Source organism: Mesoplodon mirus, assembly GCF_964341445.2.
Source record: "Mesoplodon mirus genome assembly, chromosome: 8".
NCBI classification, from domain to species: Eukaryota; Metazoa; Chordata; class Mammalia; order Artiodactyla; family Ziphiidae; genus Mesoplodon; species Mesoplodon mirus.
In genome coordinates this window covers 13,081,993-13,103,326 of record NC_138984.1, presented here as the reverse complement: position 1 = coordinate 13,103,326, position 21,334 = coordinate 13,081,993, and the positions used below count along the sequence as shown (strand labels likewise).

At 34.5% G+C, this 21,334-nt stretch overlaps 1 protein-coding gene across 1 annotated transcript in view; it reads left to right on the top strand.

The window, feature by feature from the left end:
- Positions 1-19,506, top strand: part of NYAP2 (neuronal tyrosine-phosphorylated phosphoinositide-3-kinase adaptor 2) — a gene marked incomplete at both ends in the record, with an annotated part of 260,124 nt that extends 240,618 nt beyond the window's left edge. The window contains one exon of the mRNA XM_082630452.1: positions 19,279-19,506. Within this exon, the coding sequence (XP_082486578.1) occupies positions 19,279-19,506 (228 nt within the window). The remainder of the gene's footprint in view (positions 1-19,278) is intronic.
- Between the last annotated feature and the right edge of the window lie 1,828 nt (positions 19,507-21,334).

The window sequence follows — 21,334 nt, the reverse complement described above, 5'->3', positions numbered from 1 at the left end:
GGCACAGTGGTTGAGAGTCCGCCTGCCAATGCAGGGGATGCAGGTTCGTGTCCCGGTCTGGGAAGATCCCACATGCCGCGGAGCAGCTGGGCCCGTGAGCCATGGCCGCTGAACCTGCACGTCTGGAGCCTGTGCTCCGCAGCGGGAGAGGCCACAACAGTGAGAGGCCCGCGTACAGAAAAAAAAAAAAAAAAATTAGCCTATATAAAGCATCTGGAAGAGCACCAGACACATTACGTGTGCTCAGTATAAGTCAGTTGTTAATAATCTGTTTAGCACCCTAATTACCATTAGTACTGCAAAGAAGGCTCCTTCCGCACATGTTTTTTGGACACTGAAAGATGCAAACCATCCAATCAGGTACGGTTTTGAGCTTGAGCACTCTTCTTTATGAACCAACTTAGAAAACGATTTATGTTAATTTCATTAGAAAAAGGTTAATTAAATGTTGTCTTAAGGAAGATATTCCAAGAAATTAAAATTATTAAAATATATTGGTTCTTTATTGTTTAATACTAGGGTCCTAAGTATAGCCATGAGAAGTTGTAAGCTCTTTCATGAGTAATGTATGAATTATTCTACTAGAATGTAGCAAATGCATTTAGAATTATCTTTATGTTGGCAGGTGCGGGGAGCCATGGGAAGAGCAGTTGAAATAGGGAAGCAGAGATGAAAGTTAACAGTAGGATTTTTTTGGCCATCTCAGTTCCATTTGAATCCTTCTGGTAGGAAGGATTCTACAAACTATTACAAAACACCCATATCCTCCTGCTTGTCCTTTGTCTTTCTGATTTTCATTTCCCCCCCATATTTTATTTCTGAGTGGTTTATTGGTCTAAATCTGGGTAAGAACTGAGAGGAAGAAAGTTTGTCATAGTTTTGTGAAAGCATGGACTTGTGAAGTTGTGTCAGTTACTTCTTCAGGCTCTTAGAAACTGGGTCCAGAGCAGCATACCAAAAGGGATTCCTCATATTTTCAAAAGTAGTAGGTATGTCATCTCCTTGGACATCTAGCAGTCTTGACTGAGGGAGTCTTTTTTTCTTTTTTTTAACTTTTTATTTTGTATTGGAGCACAATTGATTAGCAATGTTGTGTTAGTATCAGGTGTACAACAAAGTGATTCAGTTATACATATACATGTATCTATTCTTTTTCAAATTCTTTTCCCAATTGAGGTTGTTACAGAAATTGAGCAGGGTCGATTTGAATCAGGAGTGGTATGCACTGCCACAAGCTGGAGAGAACCCAGGGTTCTAATAAGGGAGTTGTAGGCAATGAGATCATGAAAGCAGATGTGGCCATAAGGTCCATATGTTTAAATGCACCAAGTTATGTAGACATAATACTGTTGACAATGGAAGCCCTTTGACATTCTAGGGAGATAAATGACATGATGAAAGCAGTTCTCTAGGAACAGAAGTCTTATAGCAGCAGTAATCCCTCTCCATTCTGCTCTTCCTTGCCACTGTCCCCAGCACTATCCCTCTGTTGACTCTCTTTCCTTTCTCTGAAGCCCCCAATTGAAAGGCATTAGTAAGGCAAATGCTATAGTGACTTGTGAATGAGGGTAGCATAATATGGCCGAGGCACAGGGACAATCCTAGAATCATTTCCACTGTCAACTAAAAAAAGATATTCACAGCCTAAAAGTTGAAAGTTATGTTTTATTTGGTAGGACTTCAAGCCCGGGAAGCAGCATCTCAAGTAACCCTGAGAGAACTGCTCCAAGGAGGTGAGGAGGGAAGCCAGGTTATATAGGAGTTTTGCAACAAAGGGCAGGTAGTCTGAACATCAAAAGGTTATTGTTAATTAAGGAAAACCAGGCATCTCAAGTTAAGGAATTTAGCCCTTTTCTATGTATGGGAAGATGCAAGAATCTGGGCTCACTGAAATCATTCCTTAGATATGCACCTCAGCTCTCTGGGGCCAGTATCCTGTGCTTTCACATCCTGAGTTTCCTCAGGGCTCACCTTAGGGAATGGCTGCCTTCTGATGGCTGCTAGATGGCAGGTATTCTTTCCTTCCTGAGTTCCCTTAGGTCTCAGCAGCTCACCGTTGGCTGTGGTTGCAATCACTGATGACTGTGACGTCCTTTGTTTACCAATATGGCAGAAAATATCCCATTTGTCAGCACCAAGGATTTTATTGCTTTAAGTCTTAGCTTTGATTCCACTTCTGAGCATAAGTTGGTCCTTATGTATAGTGGAGGATGATACTGCAACCCATAATTGATTCTTTGAAAGGTAGGAGCTGAGAGGGCCTGGGATGGAAGAGCCATTTTCTAGGTAATAACTTTCAGGCTGAAAGAGCATATGTTTTTCACAATTAGAGAAGCTTTTTGAGTACTGATTTAGGAAAGGCATTTTTATTATTTATTTATTTATTTATTTATTTATTTATTTATTTATTTATTGGTACGCGGGCCTCTCACTGTTGTGGCCTCTCACGTTGTGGAGCACAGGCTCCAGATGCGCAGGCTAAGCGGCCATGGCTCACGGGCCCAGACGCTCCACGGCATGTGAGATCTTCCCGGACTGGGGCACGAACCCGTGTCCCCTGCATTAGCAGGCAGACTCTCAACCACTGCACAACCATGGAAGCCTGGAAATGTATTTTTAAACGAGCTGGCATCCTCAATGGTTATAACATGAATTACCATTGATATGAAGGATGTCTTCTTGGGCAGTAAGTAAACAGCGTGGGAAGCAGGCGAGAAGAAATTGAGATGGAGAACATGAATTAGGTAGCAAGGAAAGAACCTCTCTATTGAACTCTTGGCTTGGTAGATCATAAGCTACAAGGAAACTGCTTGCTCTTAAGCTGATTTTGGGTTTCTTGTACAAGATGTTCATTTTTTCCTGCCTTTCCATACTGACCCCATAACAATTTGGATGAATTTGGCTAAAAGGAAAATGGCCAACTTCTTTTGAGGAAATCCAATTATAATTGGATTAGAGTCCAATTATAAACCCTTGTAATGTTGACCATAAACTAAGTGGAGTCCAATTAGTTTATGGTCAACATTACAAGGGTTATTTTGATTACTTGGGGCATAAGTGCTTGTTTTGAGTTAGGATGAAAGGCCACAAACTTTAGGTCAACGTGGCTCAGACTTGAAATCACAGAATGAAAGGAAATTTATTTAGATGGTGAAGTAAGGGAGCCGCAGACCCCAACGCCTGCAGCTGCCTAGGAGGCATTGGAAATGAGTACTTTCTCACTTTGATAGAATCAACAGGGCAGAAAATATTTTTCTATCAAATGAAAAGTTTTATTCCTAGTGAAATGAAAAATGGCAACTGGCACTTTGCCTCAGCAGTGAATTACACAGAACCAAGTTGAACAGCAAAGACAAGCCTATTTAAAGAGAGGAGAGAAAACTCAGACCCAGCCAACTGTTGCCATGTTTCTCTGATTTTTCAAGAGAAGCCAAATTCTAGGTGCTCTTGCCCTGGCCCTCTCCTTTCCCCCTCTGTTTCTCTCTCTCTTTCTCTCTCTCTCTTCCTATATCATCTAATGATTTTTTTTCACATTGGTTCAAAAATTTTAAATATTGTGCATTTTATACAACATACATACCTGTGAGCCTGATGCAACCTTGCATTTCACAGTTTGTGCCCTCTGGTCCTTTCTAACCTGAGGCCAAGAGAAGTGAAGTGATTTGCCAGAGCTAGTAAATAGCAAAGCTGGCTTCAGAAGGGAAGTATTATGATCCACAGCTTGTTTCTCATTCTATAACAAAGTTAAGCTCCTATTGGGCAATGCATTCTAGTGGAGAAAAAAATATATTTTATGTACTTTCTCAGCTCTATTCCAAGATCTGAAAATGATTACTAGCTCTACCAGCGATTTGTAAAGACTTTTCCTTGAGAATTAGCTTATTCTGCTTGTCTCTGAACTTCCCTCTCTTTTGCTAAATAAAACAAATGTTTATTGAGATGTGACTCTCCCTAATTTATCTGTAGTCAAGTCCATGTGCACTATTAAAAACCAATATTTTGTAATGAAATTAAACTTGAAATTAAATTAATGCTAATGTAAGTGATTAAGGGAATATTCTTAGTGAAAAACATCAATACACTTGTTATAATTGAATTTTATCTTGTAATACCGTTTGCTCCTTGAGGGAATGTCTTTTTAAGGCATTCTACTTAGAAAGTTCTTGTGCATTTAAAAACATAAATTAATTCGGAAACCTGCTAAGAGGTTTTTTTTTTCTTTAATACAAACAATGTTTAATCAATTAACGGCTGAAATTGTAGTCATTATTAGGTTTAATTGCTGAGAATATGTTGTGCTTTCTTTATTGGGAAGAAATGTATCACAATTTTTCTATAGTTTTTTTACGTTCCCAGGGTAAAGAATTCATAATCATAAAATAGTAAAAAGGCAATTAAGTTATATGTATGTATATATGTATATCTATGTCTATGTCTGTATTTATATCTATAGCTATATTTTAAGATTATACATTGCCCTGCCTGAAGCCATAGACATACTATTTTTGATATTTGGATGTAAATCAACTTTCCTCTGAAAAACCTCATCTTGCATTTTGATATAGGAATGTCATATATCATATCACATATCATTTATGCTTATGTTAGATGTCCTTCACAACTTTATCCAGATTTAATGCAGCAACACTTTAAGGCAGTTTCAGACCCTTGAGGATTATATCATAAATCAACTCTTTCTCATGCAGTGTTATCATTATTTCTCAAAGCTATTGCGTTTTTCTGTATCCTTACACAGATGAATCTACTTATTATACCTGTATACATGCTCTGTATACATATATAGAGATGCACATACCATGTCACTCACAACTGGATGGATGGCGTATTATTGGATAGATAGCTTCTCCGTTGTATGATTGATCATAGTCTTTCACCAGAGAACATACGCTAAATCACATACAATTGCCAATTTGCATTTTGTGTTTGTTCATAAGAGATACCGAGTTAACATCCTATTTTAGCAACTTGCTTTGCATTTAGTTGTCATCTTGTAATATAAAAATGTGATCATTTTAAGTGTTTAAAACCATTTTTCTAGAAGTTGAAATTTTATTCTCCTCTAAACTTCTGCGACAGTGAAAATTTTATAAAATTATGGTTTGATGCAATTAGCGTCTTCTTTCATGGTGGTATGAAAGCCATCCCTGGTCTTTTTCCTTCATGCAGCCTTTCTTGGGCTTTTTTTCCTAATGCCACACATTGAATCAGCCAACACTTCTGTGCGACTCAGTCAAGAGGCACTAACATCTCACTATACTTGTGAATATACTTGAAGATGCTTAAATATGTGTAGAAGGACTATGATATTGTGTGCTGCCATGAAACAGAGGAAAAGATGCTTATTGAAATGAACTTGAATTGTGGTTGGTGAAGTAAAACGAAAAAATATCTTCAGAGGGACTCCTTTGGTGAAGGACCCAGAGCAGGTAACGTATCGTCAACACACAATTATATGGAAATAGCAATATAACCAGTGAGTAAGTAGTTTGTAAGTGAGATGAGATGGAGGTATTCTTATATAGGAAGAAAAGAGCCATTGTTCTTTTTTTTTTTTTAATTTTTTGGGGCGTGCCATGTGGCTTGCAGGATCTTAGTTCCCCGACCAGGGATTGACCTGCACTCTTGACAATGAACGCATGAAGTCCTAACCACTGGACCATCAGGGAATCCCCCCATTGTTCTTATTGTTATTGGGCTTGATATTATTCACCACTTGGACACATCTCCGATCACGATGCTCCATCCTTTAGATGTTTTAGTAATAACTTCTTCAAGAAGGAAGCCAGGAGGGAGGTAAAGTGAAGACAGAGAACTACCTTTGCAATTTAACCATGGGATATTAAATATAACAAAGTGAAAATACTCTGGGGACTAATGAATATATTCTTGTGGATTAGAGGCAAGGAATCTGAGCTACGGATAGAGGGTCTAATCTGGGGAAGGAGATGATCGTATTCTGCTCTATTAATAATTCCCTCTCACACCCAGTATGGAATCCTTCTCTAGAGACTGCTAAGTGATCTTTAACCTCTTCTGAACTTGATTTTTTCATCTATAATATGGTGATCATGATCACAGGGCTATTGTGAGGCTAAAATGAAATGAAGCAGGCTGAGTGTTCACACAGTGCTTTGCCCACTGAGAGGAGATGCTATATGATTATCGTGCCCGTGATCTTGATAATAGCAGAGACTATGGTGTGATGACAATAATGACAAATAGAACAAATAACAAGGTCAAAGTTTCATCCCTCCCCCAAAGTTTTGATACTTTATAAATCCTCTAATCTTTCAATCTTTCAGCAGCAAACTTTACCACCTTCATGTGACCCAGCACACTTTCCCATATTATTGGCTATGTGAAGTGAATATGTGAAAAGTACCCTAACAATTGTGTGTGTGTGTGTGTGTGTGTTTCCAGTGTGGGCCACTTTCATCAGAATTAGCTGTGAGACAATCCAGTGTAATGATAAGGGCACAGACTTTAGCGCTTGGTATATTTTGTCTTGAATTCCAATTCTAGTTCTGCCTTCTATTAGCAATATGATACTAGACATATTATTTAACCTCTTCAAGTCTCAATTTATCATCTAACAAATAGCAATAAGACATGCTTATATAGTTATTAAGCTCTAAAGAAATTGATATATGCTAAGTGCCAGTCGGGTGTCTGGAACATGGTTTACGTATAATAAATAATGGTTGCTGCTATTATTATATTGTTGATGTTCTTATGATTATTACTTAGATTGTGACAATCCATCATTCCAAAGTCACTTGATCAAAGGTGAATGTAGCTTGCTAACTTATTTTAGAACTTTTATAAAATCATTCAAGGGTGTTTTGAGATCATTCCTTGAGATCAATCAAGAATCTCAAGATATGAGACTTTATTAACTTTAGCCTACTATTTTTTCTTCAGTGACATTGTAGACACATATATTCTTTCAACAAAACTCTTATAATTTTGGTTTTTGAAACCTATAGTTTTCAATAATTTAATCATAACTTGTCTGATATACACATATATGCACAAATATACATACAAATACATACATATACACACAAATGTATGATCCATACTTTTATACACACATACAAACATATGTTTCTGACTATATATGAATTGTATGTATGTATATGTATTCATGTGCACATGTGTATGTGCATATGGTAAGCTCCCAGACAGCTTCAAAACAGACTTTGATTTTCTGTTAATGAAATGTAATGATTCTTTTAAACATAATTGTTAAATATTTTCCAAAATGAAACACTTTAGAAGACTTTGATATAATATATTGCAACCTGGAAAACGATATTTGTCCAATATATGCATCATTTGAAGCTGGAGAATGAAACAGTATTTTTTTTTTTTTGTAAAAGACTGTGTGTATATATATGTGTATTCATATAGATTTATGTTTGAAGAAGATAATGATTACACCAGGGTAATATGAAGATGAGAAGTAAAATTTTTCACTTAGACATCATTTTCCTTAAGGTAGAACTGATATTCATATTCTAATGATTGACAGTTTTATACCAGCTACTACCTCATAAAATGAAATTAAAGTACAGAATTACTTACAGAATTTGAAATATGGCTTAACCACTATGATTGATAAATATGTGCTTGAACAATTGATTAGATATGTGAAATAAATAAAAGTAGATTCTCACCTCATGAAAAATTAAAAAGTAAAATTTGTCCTTTTATTGTTTTACCTTTTGTCTCATTTTTCTTATTAAATATATTTTTTCTCTTCCTAAGCAATGTACTTTTAGCAAAAAAGAAGAGTGTAAACAAATGAAGTAAAAGGTGAATTCATGAGTACAATAAAACCATAAACTCTGAAAAACATAAAGAGTTATATTTATAGGTTATCAAAAAGTCAGGAAATTTAAAGAACAAAAAAAATGGAGAAATTTTGAAAAAATTAACTGCTTTTACTACATAAAAATTAGAAACTCCTGTTAGTAATAACATAAATGACTAAAGTGTCAAACATTGGAAATTAATAATATAAATAATGCATAAATACCCTAAATTTTAAAATATATAAATTAGTAAGTAAAACTACCCCTCTATTAGAAAAAAAGAATAAGCTAAGGTTATGTGTCAACTCTTCTGTTTTTAAACATTTGTGAAATATCCAAACTCATTCAACTCTCTATTAATGAAAGTAAATTTTTAAATCAAAGTGTTCTTTTAGACATATAAAATGCAGAAGAATTTCTTGCTTGTTTGTTTGCTTGCTTGTTTCTTTTGGTAACAAAACTCAGTGCTAATAAAGATGTGGTATAAGTCCCACACTGCTATGGGAATGGAAAATAGTTTAACTTTTCTGGAAGACAAATAGGCTGTATCTGTATCAACAGCCTTAAAATGTTTTGACCCTTTGACTTGAGAATTACTGTTTGAGTGGCTTCCTGAATAAAAAAAAAATCATAAAATATTGAAACATTATTCACAGCATTTAAGAAATGAAAGCCAATCAAATGTGAGCAATTATAAAATGACTAAATAAAGATATTCATAATGAATAATTTTTATTATCATGTCTTGAAAAAAGTATTTAAGACTCCAATAATGAGAAAAATTTGAGGATATAATAATACTATATAATCCTAAGTTTAAAAAAAGATATTTTATACATACATAAGATATCACAATATATACATATATTATTTATGTGAGGAATTTACTACACTTTTTGTATGGTGGTATCACAGATAATTTTTGCTTATGATATTATTACCCATATTTTGTGTAATAGGTATATTTTACTTTTATAATCAGAAAAATGTAGTGAAAAAGTTTACCTCTCAAACTAGTCACTTTGAAATATTATTTCAATGAAGCTTTAACTATTTAAAACATTGTGGGACTTCTATGGGAGTACTAACTCAGGATTCTAGGGCTACAAAAATGGTGTAAACAAGATCTGTGCTTTTCAAAAGTTCAGAATCTTGTGCAAAACTTGTAATAAACACATGCATTCATAGCATGGTGTAAGAGGTTGCAGATTTCAGTAATGAATGAGTGAATGAGTAGATGGTACTCCAGAAATAAGCAAGCATGGCTGTCAGAGTCATAGAGGATCTCACAATGGATTCTTGCTGCATTTAGCTCAATTTTAAAAGCATAAGTGGGATTTCACAGAAAAGATGAGGCTTCAGGGAGGAAGAGAGTTCCAGAATGAGGAAACAGCTTGAGCTAAAAATGGGAGCAAGTAGTGTGCCTGTGGTCCCAGTTGAGTTTTGAGTAGTCAGTTATGACTGGCATATGAAGTAAATGGCTGGGTAAAAAATATTAGCTGACTGAAGCTGACTGTGATGGACCTGGAGCATTAACTATTTTCTTTAGGTAAAGGAGAAGCATTGAGTTAACATGATTTTGTGGAAGCTTCATAGGGAGCTCTTGGGCAGAAGTGTGGATGGTGGATGAGAAGTAGCCAATAAATGAAACCTTAGAGGCAATCTTAATAGTCCAGGGACTGAACCAGGAAAATGACTTTGGAAATGTAAAAGATGATGACAGATTTGAGAAACATTTATGGAATAGCATTAACTGCCTTTTGGGCCATTTAAATGAAGTTGCCTGAGACCCACCTTGCCTGGAACCTAGACTCAGAATCTCTAAGTATAATGCCTAAGAATTTGATTTTAGCAAATTCCCAAGGGGAGATGACCACATACTAAAGTTTAGGGAGCATCAGTTTGTCACTTAACCTGAGCCAAAGAGTCAAGGATTCTGAGACCCCAGAACTCAAATCCTTGAGACCCCAAGGATTCAAACACCCTAGAGTGTTTTCAGCTGTAGAACACCCAGATTATGGCTCACACGGCAGGGAGGACTGAGTTTAACATTAGATGTCTTCTATGGCTCAAAAATTCCAGGAAATATATTCTTTAACCTTGTACAATTAGGGATATTATTGGATTCAGCTGAGCCAAAGTGAAATCAAATTATTCAATAAATCAAAGATTTCCAAAGCCCCTTTCCTGAAGACACTGAGAGAGCATTGCTCTTCTAGTTATCCATTTGTTTATTCATTCGTTCCTTGAATGAGTATTTATGACATATCTCCTTGTGCTAAAGGATAAGGATGTAAGTATTAACTATAGAGCCCCTCCTTATCTTCAAAGAATTCACAGTCTACTAGGGATAGAGGAGCCTATATTTTTGTGTGCACCATGAAGTAGATGCTAAATCATTACATGCAATTCTCCCAGCAAACCTGAGGTCTTATTATTTTCATATTACAGATAAAGAACCAAGGTCTCAGGAAGATTATATGACTTGTCCCAGAACTCACAACTAATAAGTGGTAAAACTAGGCCATGATATCCATTTTATCCACCTTAATCTGTCCCTTAAGAAAGAAGGAGATCAAACGTGCACACAAAAATAGGATTATTGTTATTACAGACGGATGTGCAGTGTACTGGCAGAGCTTGGAAACAGCTATAATTGCCACTGTTTAGCAGAGTAGTTCAGACCAGCCTCTGTCCTTGAAAGTGACTTGTGACCTGGGTCTTGATTATAGGACATCACTATAAAACTGAAGAGTTAGGTGTTTTCCTCATTTTGCAGGCAGAGAAAAATGAGCAATCTATATTAACTTGAAACTCTATTTATAGCCATGCAATTGTAAGGTTTATTAACTTACAATTTAAAAATCTTTATGATGAGTGATTTTTACATAATTGATCATATAAACAAGCACAGATATGTAAAAACAAATATCATATATGGCTTAAAATACCAACATGTGATGTTTCTTATAGTTGATCAGAGATTGTATACTGAGGCAGATCTTCAGATCTAGAAAAAGAAGGATGAGATTTGTATACCCATCATGTCTCAGTCAAAAACAACTCTGAAATAAAGACGTGGTTCTCATTTTAATAATATATCTATATCTCAAAGCTAAATTTAGACCACCTGAAATAAACACTGCAGTTTCAGTATATACCTCAGGTGTATATCTGTCTAATAATTCTTTCACAAAGCATAGGTTCTAAATCAACACTGCTGATAAATGAGGGAAGATTACACAGGAATAATTAAAAAAAACAATCAATAGATCAGAGTTAAAGATGAAAAAAAACATAGGCAAAAAAACTATGGAAAATGCTAAAGTTATCCCAAGGATGCAATTATTTCAAATACTGTCATAAAAGTTTAAAAGCTAGGAACATTTAAGACATAATATTTAATTCTCATAATATCTCAAGCAAGAAAACCAGATAAGTAGCTTGTACAACATCATCATAAAGTGAGATTAAAAGCCAGGATCTTTTCCAGACCCATGGAACTGATTAGTCCCTGCTTTTTTGGTTTTGTCAACTTATGTTAGCTTTTTTTTTTTTTAAATATTGCACATTTATATTATCTTTTTTTGTTTTGCACACTTACATTATGTAGTTTTTAATTTTTGATATTTCACACTTTTCTCTTGAATTAGCTTCATTCCGACCTTCATGAAAAAAGAAAAAAAATTCATTTAGTGTGGAACCATCTTCCTGACCTTGAATTTGTAATTTTCAAAGTAGAATAAATGGTATTTATGTCATTGTAAAGTCACATGGATTATTTGACTGTACCTTTTAATATTTACAATATAAAATACTGTGATGTTGGGTCACCTCTATATGGTTTCAATTATTTTACACAAATACAGAGGAAGAGAGAGGTAGATGCATACATATGTACATAGAGTATGTTTTACTCATTCAAAGCAAAAGACATTTTTTTTTCTTTTAATGTATAATGATCAAGGAACATGGATTTGAGCACTTGTTATTCGATAACTAAGTAAAAAAACAATTAGTGAATTTGCTGACAAGTGCAGATAATTATAACCCTTCCATCTCTGTGTTATGTCAATTTCAAAAGGTTTATTGAGGGCTTATGTCATTGCCTATGTTATGCAAAGCTGACATTTTCTTTCCAAAATATAGTTGGAAAAAAAGAAAAAAAATATTATTCACTAACATTATTTTTTTTAAAGGTCTCAAAGCAACTTTTATATTGAAGTTGAATCAACACTGTGACATAGCACAGACAAGCAAATAGCCACTGCAGGGTTATTAAAAGAAAAGGTTGACCTTATACTGAATCTCTTATTTAGAGTATTTAAACCAGATTATCCACTTTATTTCTTTAATTCCAACATGCCTCTTCTTTCTTATAATGATGAAATTGTAAAAATGTGCCCAAATAATTTCTCTAAACTAATAGTCAGAGCTGATTTTAAATCTAAAAGTCTCATCCTTTATGATTCATCTAATGGGCCAAACTTGATATGGAAAATATTGTAAGTATATATGAATCAATGCTCTTAATTTTGTTTTATAGCCTTTTTTATAGTACTAATATTGATATTATCCTTTTTGGTCTTCTATCAGGCATTTTTTATTTTAAGGGTTAATTGGCTATTTACCTAGTAAGTTAGCGACCTTTTTCTTTAAAGGGCCAGACAATAAATATTTTAAGCTTTACAAGCCATGTGGTATCTGTCCCAATTACTGAACTCTACTTGATAGTGTGAAAGCAGGTATAGTTAATCCATGAACGCATGGGCATGTCTGTATGCCAGGTAAAACTTTATATATGCTGACATGTGAATTTCATATCATTTTCACCTGTCATGGAATATTCTTCTTTTGTTTTTTTTCAACTATTTAAAAGCTTAAAACAAAAATTCTTGTTTATGGGCTGTACTAAAACAGGCAATAGACTTTATTTGAAAAGTGTATTATAGTCTGCCAACCCCTGTCCTTTTTCCTGAAGATATATGTAAACAAGGCATGGTGCTTACGTGTTTATTCTTTATGTACATTTTGTTAGTAAAGGATCAATCTCTTTACCCACTAAATGAGAGAGGAAGAACGTTTTCAATGAAAGCAGTAACACATCTGTCTGACCTGTTACTCCTAAGGATAGGAGTCTGCTCTCCCTTGATGACCCACTAATGTTATCCGTGCTCTCCTGAATAAATTTTCTTCAGGGCAAAGGGAAAATCAGAGAACTTTGGTAACTCTAGCTTCCTTTTCAGCCAGACTAAAGCTTATACTCCTCACACTGGAAATGATGAATTTTTTAAAATTAATTCTTATTGGAGTATGGTTGATTTACAATGTTGTGTTAGTTTCTACTGTATAGCAAAGTGAATCAGTTATACACATACATCTATCCACTCTTTTTAAGATTCTTTTCCCACATAGGTCATTACAGAGTTGGAAATGATGACTTCTCATAAAATGGGCTACCCAGGTGGCAGAAATTGGGACAGAGAGAGCAACATGCAACTGATAGATTTTTTTTTCCCCTAGAGCTTCTGAAAATTAGTATTGGTATTGTGTCTATTGTTTAAGAAATTAAATTTGATTCTCAAATCTTCAGACTCACAACTAAGCTTAATTCCAAAGCCAGTATCACACCTGCTAAAAATCTTTGATGAATTTTTTTTACATGCTTACTCATGAGGCATAAAAATCAAAATCAGTAGGGATAGGCATGCTTTATCAGTTTTATTCTCATATAGATTTTAATATTGAAATTCTCCATGTGCTTATTTCAGAGTATTCTTTTCTCTTATGGTTTACATACTTTGAAAAATTGAATACTTTAAATAAACATTATGGAGATTTATTATTGGACAGTCTCACTATTCTTTTGTTTCTTGGGTGAAGTATACTCAATATCAGGAAGTACTTTGATTATTTTTTAGAGAAAGTAATTATTGAAGTGAATTAAGACTCCTCATTTATGTTATTCCTGATGCATTGAAAGCTCCATAGATAAGATCATGAATGATGTATGGGACTTTACATTTTTTCAGTTCCAAATATGCATACTATATATAAAGTATATTCAAGTGTACATACTATGTATATATGAATTATGTACATATATATACATATATAATGTATATAGGAAGTATATACAAGTTCAGAGAAATACATGACTTTTCAAGGTCACACAGCAATCAAGATCCCAATCAAGTCATTTAACTCTTCCATTATACCATGTTGTTTCCATCTAAAGAATGAAAGATACAGTTACTTATTCTTTGGAAAGAATATGGTCCCATCACATTATTTTTAAAAATATATATTTTTTGAATTTTAGAGTAGTTTTAAATTTACAGAAAAACTGCAAAGAATACACACAGTGTTCCTGTATACCCCACACCCAGTTTCCTCTATTGTTAATATCTTACATTATAATGGTGTTTTTGTCACGACTAATGAATCAATATCGATACATTATTATTAAAACCCATACCTTATTTGAATTTCCTTAGTTTTTATCAATCAGTTTCAGGATTCCTTCCAGCATACCACATTAATTAATTTCAGTCATCATGTCTCCTTGACCTTCTCTAGACTGTGACGGTTTCTCAGACTTTCCTTATTTTGTATGACCTTGCCAGTTTTGAGGATTACTGGACTGTTTTTTTTTGTTGTTGTTGTTGTTTTTGTTTTTGTTTTTTGTGGTACGTGGGCGTCTCACTACCGTGGCCTCTCCCGTTGCAGAGCACAGGCTCCGTATGTGCAGGCTCAGTGGCCATGGCTCACAGGTCCAGCCGCTCCATGGCATGTGGGATCTTCCCGGACCGGGGCACGAGTCCGTGTCCCTTGCATCAGCAGGCGGACTCTCAACCACTGCACCACCAGGGAAGCCCTGGACTGGTATTTTGTACAATGGCTCTCAGTTTGGGTTTATCTAGTGTTTTTCTCATGGTTAGACTAAGTTATGGCTTGGAGGAGGAAAACCACACAGGTAAAGTGCCCTTCTTATCACATCATATCAAAGGTGAATACTGTCAACATCACTTATTACTGCTGATGACCAGGTGTGGCGTAGGTAGTGTTTGACAGGTTTCTTCATGTAAAGTTCCTCTCCTCCTCCTTTCTAGAGTGTACTCTTTGGAAAGAAGTCCTGTGTATAGCCTACACTTAAGGAATGGTGATATATGTTTCACCTCCTTGGGGAGGAGCTTCACTTCATTTTTATCTCCATGAAATTAGCCAAGAATATTGCCTCCACTGAATCTTGTTAATAGGAGAATCTTGTCCCAGATATGTAAGTGTGTTCATATTAATTGAACAATTATCTTCTAATGCATACTTAACTTGCCTGTGTATTTTTTCTTTCCTTCATGGTTCATACAATAAATGCATATGGATTAAAGATGAGAAACAGGACACTTGATTAAATAACTAAACTGGAAGAGTTTATTTACTGGGCTTAGTTTCAAATTAGTTGTAAATTGACTCACAGAGTTCTTTCAACTACAGGGTGAAGTGGAATGGAATTTTACAGCTAAATTTAAACTAGATATGAAGAATCTGATGATAAAAAATGGGAAAGTCTAGATATATTTTATGGGTAGTAGTCTTAACACACTTCATATAATGGCTAAACATGCTATTTGTTATGTCTAAAACAATGAATTAAAGCATAACATCTTACTATCAGAATAAAATAATTTTTGACACATTTTAGCGGGGAGGGATTTGGCTATGTCAACAGGCATGGAAGTAACACTGAGTTTATTTTGGAGCATTAAAAACAATGTGTACACTCCAGAAAGAAATATTCAAAAACATGCTTATTTAAAAGTTAATATGGGGCCTCCCTGGTGGCGCAGTGGTTGAGAGTCCGCCTGCCGATGCAGGGGATACGGGTTCGTGCCCCGGTCCGGGAGGATCCCGCATGCCGCGGAGTGGCTGGGCCCGTGAGCCACGGCCGCTGAGGCTGCACGTCCGGAGCCTGTGCTTCACAGCAGGGGAGGCCACAACAGTGAGAGGCCCACGTACTGCAAAAAAAAAAAAAAAAAAAAAAAAGTTAATATGAAAAGCAGACTTATCTTCCCCAAAATGAATCTCATTCTTCCTTCATTCATATCATTATAACATAATAATAATTTAGGGGTGGGGTATTTTAAATGAGAAAAAAAGTTTGATAGCAGATTTTACATGAGAAGATTCTACAGCAGACTTGACAGACTTGTTAAACTTTTTAAAATTAAAAAAAATAATTTTCTATCTTCTAACAACCTGTATTTGAATTCTCCTAGAATACCTCACCCTCTTTCATGTATTGGGCAATGCTTTCTCATGGAATTTTTACTGACTATATAATTGACCCCAAAAGAAGATAGTTCAATATTGCAGTCAGTCTGAAAAATAAGGTTGATTTTCTTCTACTAATATTTTGAACCATTATATCTCAATCAAGGGGATATATAACTATTTTAAAATAAAAATGTAAAGAATATGAAAAACCATATAACTCTTTCTTCTTAAATTCTTATTCTTTAGATTTTTAAAGAATGAATTTTTTCTTAATAAATTGACATATATAGCATAAACTAGTATTTGACTGAAAACACATACTTATTCTAGACAATATAATGCATTTATGAACTGTAATGACAACTATGAAATAAAATGTAATATAATGAAATATATTGGTGACACTGTTGTCAGAGCAATCCAGGAAAATTATTATTTTGCAGTTATGTATACTGATTCACACCCTAAAATATTAAAGGAAATTAAGTAATAAGTGATTTAATGTTTGTGTGGTTAAGTAAATACCATGAAAATATTGAAGTGATGCTGTAAATATCTTACCTTAAAGAAGACTGGAGGTTTTGCAATTTACTTGAGATGTGTAAAATCCAGTGAGATTTTGTTAAGGAGAAAATTATCTTGAGAGTTTTCTGAGAAGCAACAAAAACTGTTGTTCAATGACAGTGGCTTCAATTCATTCCTAAAACATTTATTGAAAGCTAAATGACTGTTCTGCATGTTGGGGCTACTGTGTTGGATGTGATTTGGGGCCGGCCCTCTGGGAATTCTGTGTTATAAATTCCATTTATAACAGTTTATAGTCATTCAATAAATTTTGCTTGTCTTTCCACCAAAATAGAGTTATTGTATTCTTATTGCTTAGATTATCATGTTAGAAAATACTACAAATCTTTTGAAAAATTTTCAAGCTACTTTGGCAATCTCCTGTTAGGACAAATATCTGTTGGTTGTTGTCCTAGAACTTCACTTAAAAAGTGAACAGCCTTGGCCAGGGCCTGGGCTAGGGACTAGAGGACACCAAAAGGTGTGAAACACAGCCCATCCTTTCAAGAAACTTTGTATCAAGTTAAGCTCATTACATACAAGATATTTATCTAAGAGTATAATCTTCTGGAATCTAAGTCCAAGTCACTGATTTTTATTTATCTGATAAACACTTTTTATTCACTCATAAAGCTGTAAATATATTTGCATTTTTGAATAGCATCTGGAAATGGTGGTACCTACAATAATAACTCTTATTATAATTTCTAAATAGTATTCAGGAGATGTAGCTTGCTGTAGTAGAAAGATGATTTACTTTGGAGTCAGGCAGATCTGAGTTTGATATAGGACTGTATCACAGCCAATAACCTATGACTTTGATCTAGTTCCTTAAACTTTCTGGGACTCAGCTTTCTCACTTGTAGTGTGAGCTAAATCTTAACTTTCAGTGTAGCTGGGAGGATTTAACATAACAACGTATACAGAGTTCTTCACACATCCTTGGCAAAGAGCAGGAATGGAAAACTGCTGTTGGGTATTTGTCAGTGTTAGAATAATAATTCTTGGGCAATGTTTCACTGTTTTAAAAATGACTTCACCTTCATTATCCAATCTAATTTTTATACTAACTTCTGAAATTAAGATATTATCAATTCAGTTATTCATGTAAAGAAACCAAGAAATGGAAGTGACCAGTGGAAATCTGACACATCCCGAATTTGAATCTTTGACTTCTAGCTCAAGATCCTGCCCTCTCCATAAAGAATTAAGAATTGTGAGAATTCAATTTTGCCTTGTTCACACCAAAGCCTACCTGTCTGGTTTGGACAAGATATGTAAATTCTTGAAGTCTTAGCTTCCTCACTTGTACATTGAAGGCATTGTACTGATATATCTTTCCAATCCTTTCCAGTTTTGCATGCACTATGAGAGTCAGTAGAGTGTAGTTGTTAAGATACAAGTGTTGGAGATAAACTCTTGGATTCAAATCCTGACTCTGCCATTTGTTGGCTCTGTAAGCTTAGGCAAAATACTAAATCTCATCAAGTCTCATTTTACTCATCATTATGGGTTAATAAATAGTACTTACTTCAGGGCATCATCTTTGTGAGGAATAAATGCATTAAACTATGCAAAATATGAAGAAAGGGATCTGGTATAGAATAAATGTCATACATATAAGTTTTTGCTGATTATTTCCTAAAATTGTGCCATCAAGTTTAATGACTCCAAGTGAGCTATTTTAACTCTTCAAGTCAGAGTAGATTTACTTAAACAATTAAGTGTAAGCGTCACCATCCTGGATTCTTGGCCCAATCACACTGCTGTTCTTGTGACACTGACTCAACTCGCTAGCTCTGTTCTAAAGAACTGTTATTGGTGGACATAGCCACATACACCTGGGGGTAGTGTTTACCTGTCCAGAAATAGATGTATGTGTATCAATATAGAGTCAGCACTGAATCTTCTCCTGGTACCCAATTGAACCGATGAATCTATTTCTTTGAAGTTCTGGAACTATTCGGGATCTGGGTCAGTATGATTGCAGAAGCCAACGATTCTAATTAGACATTTGCTGAAGCACCAAAAAGTATAGCAAAACTGCTTTGCAAAATAATTATTTAAGCATATAAATTCCAAGCATTAGATGCAAATTAAAACTCATTTTGGTAGAAGAATAATTAAAGGTCTTAATTCTATATGTTATTTGTAGACAAATGCAAGTTTTATTTTACTAATAAAATTGTTCATTAAAATCTTTAAAACATATCACATTCATATTAGATATCACTGAAAAGTAATTCAATAATTGAACTTAGACATATTGAGATGCATAAGCCAATGGAGTCAACATAAAAGTAACAGCTAAATTTTTGGCAAATTGCTTAAAATTTTTTTAAAAAGGTTTTATTTCCATAGCATGGACTTTTAGAACATATTGGTAAGCTATTCCTGCCTAAATTATTGTTTAATAATATTACAATATTTAATAATTTAAGTACAAATTTTATTTACAGTTTCCATGCTTTAATTTTGCTTTGTAAGAATTTCAGAAATATAGAAACAGCTGACATTTTTCGAAACAACTACTAGCACAGTGGAAAAAAAAAAGCTGCTTTCATTCCATTTTTTTTTTTCTGTATTCACTCTTTTTTGCTAGGTGGCATGCATGCAGTGGTTTCATGGAGACCATACAATGCTTGAGATGATTGAGAAAAAACGTTGCTTGTGCAAGGAAATAAAAGCTAGACAGAAAACGGAAAAGGGCCTTTGCAAACAGGATAGCATGCCTATCCTACCCAGCTGGAAGAAGAATGCGGGTACAAAGAAGTACAGCCCTCCACCCTATTCTAAACAGCAAACGGTATTCTGGGACACTGCCATATGACTGTGTGCAGGATGGCGTGAGCTCCACATTATTTAACACGAAGAGGGAGGTCGACTCGGTCATGTGATAAGTAACTGTTACATATCGTCTCAGTCAAAATGGAATGCCAGTGGTTCCCTGGAAAACCCATGGGAAGCTCTGCCTATTTGTGGCTAGTTCAAGATAAAATCCGTATTTCCTTGCATTTAAGGCACACGTATTTATCATGGATTATTTTGAATCCAGAAGATATTAAGATGTAAATATTTTACTAGTTTATGGATGACACCTGAAATAATACACATTATACGTATATAAATGATAGAAATATCAAGAGTTTTACTATATGATACAATTTTGGTATTAACTGGTTTGTTATCTTTTATATGTCCCTTGATGCCTTTGATTATTAATTTTTGCATTTAAAATGTTTCTTTCTGCCACCTTTGGTTTCTGTACATGAGCTCACAGATAGGTTATGTTCAATCACACAATATATGATCTGGTGCTAGTAATGTAGAAGTTGAATATCATATTCGTTAGGAACATACGTTGCTTTGTATGTTTTTAAGGGTTTGACAGGAAATGAATGCCAATGTGATGCTGAATTTGGACGTCCACATTACATCAACACCAATATTTTTGCTACATTGGCTTTATAAGAATTTCTCTTCAGTATCATCTTGTTTATACTAAGCAATGGTTAGTCAGACTCCAGAGAAAGTTAATAGGATATATTTGGACATCCTAACAGAAAACATTTCCTTCAGAAATGACTTTAGGGACACATGTCCTTGCATCATTGATTTGATTGGAGGAGACCAGGGTTCACTGTGATAATGGAAGGAACAAGGAATCAAAGGTTAAACAGCACAACTGCTTTCAAGAGGGTGGGACCAGTGGCTTTAGAGCCACTGCCATCACTATTTTTGAGTAACTTTTCATGTGTATGTTTGTTTCCCTAGAAAATGACCAATATACATTCAACCAGATGAGTTTACATGTTTTAGTATACTAAATGCCAATCTTTCTCAAAATTTAGGTTCACAAATGGAGTAGTATTTCATGTTAATTTTTCAAATTATCTATTACCATATTTTTGGGGTGTAATCTTCTGTGCATGTTCATCATACCCATTCTTACTGATGATGACACCATGACCAAAGAATTATGACCAATTGTTTATTTTATATTTTGTTTCAAGAAAGAAACAGGAAATGCAGGGGATGGAAGATGGGGTGGATTCAATTTTATGTGGTGGTAAAATTTAAGTTAAATAAATCATATATATCTTTTAAGAGTAACTTGTTAGTTGACTATAAATATCCCCACGGATGAATAAAAAGGAAACTATCACATATATTTTGTATATTTAAATTACTATTTATGCTTCCTAAGATGGACAGTATGTGATTCTTCTTTAACAATCAATTTAGTATTATATTTCTGAGAGAAAAGTATGTGTTTGAAGTTATTGTCATAGTGGTTTTCCTTGTAAGGGTTTTGACAGCAAGGTTTTGACAGCAATAGGACAGTGCTGCTCAATATAACCAAATATAACAGGAGGTAGGGAATTTTTGTAATCTATATTGCTAAAGAGCTAGTAATGCTTTATCAGTAATAGTTTCTTTCAAGCCTTTGAAATGTTATAAAATAATTTTTTAATATTTTATAATTAATGTATATTTTGATGTCCAACTAGAATTCTGAAAGAATAAGGAAAATAAGGTAAGTGGGAGCATGTATATCTGTTATGTGTGCCCGTGCACACGTGAATGAGTACTCAGTGGGGGAACTGTGTACATTAAATGCTTATTGAAGTTTTAGTTTTGTTTGTATCACTGAGGTG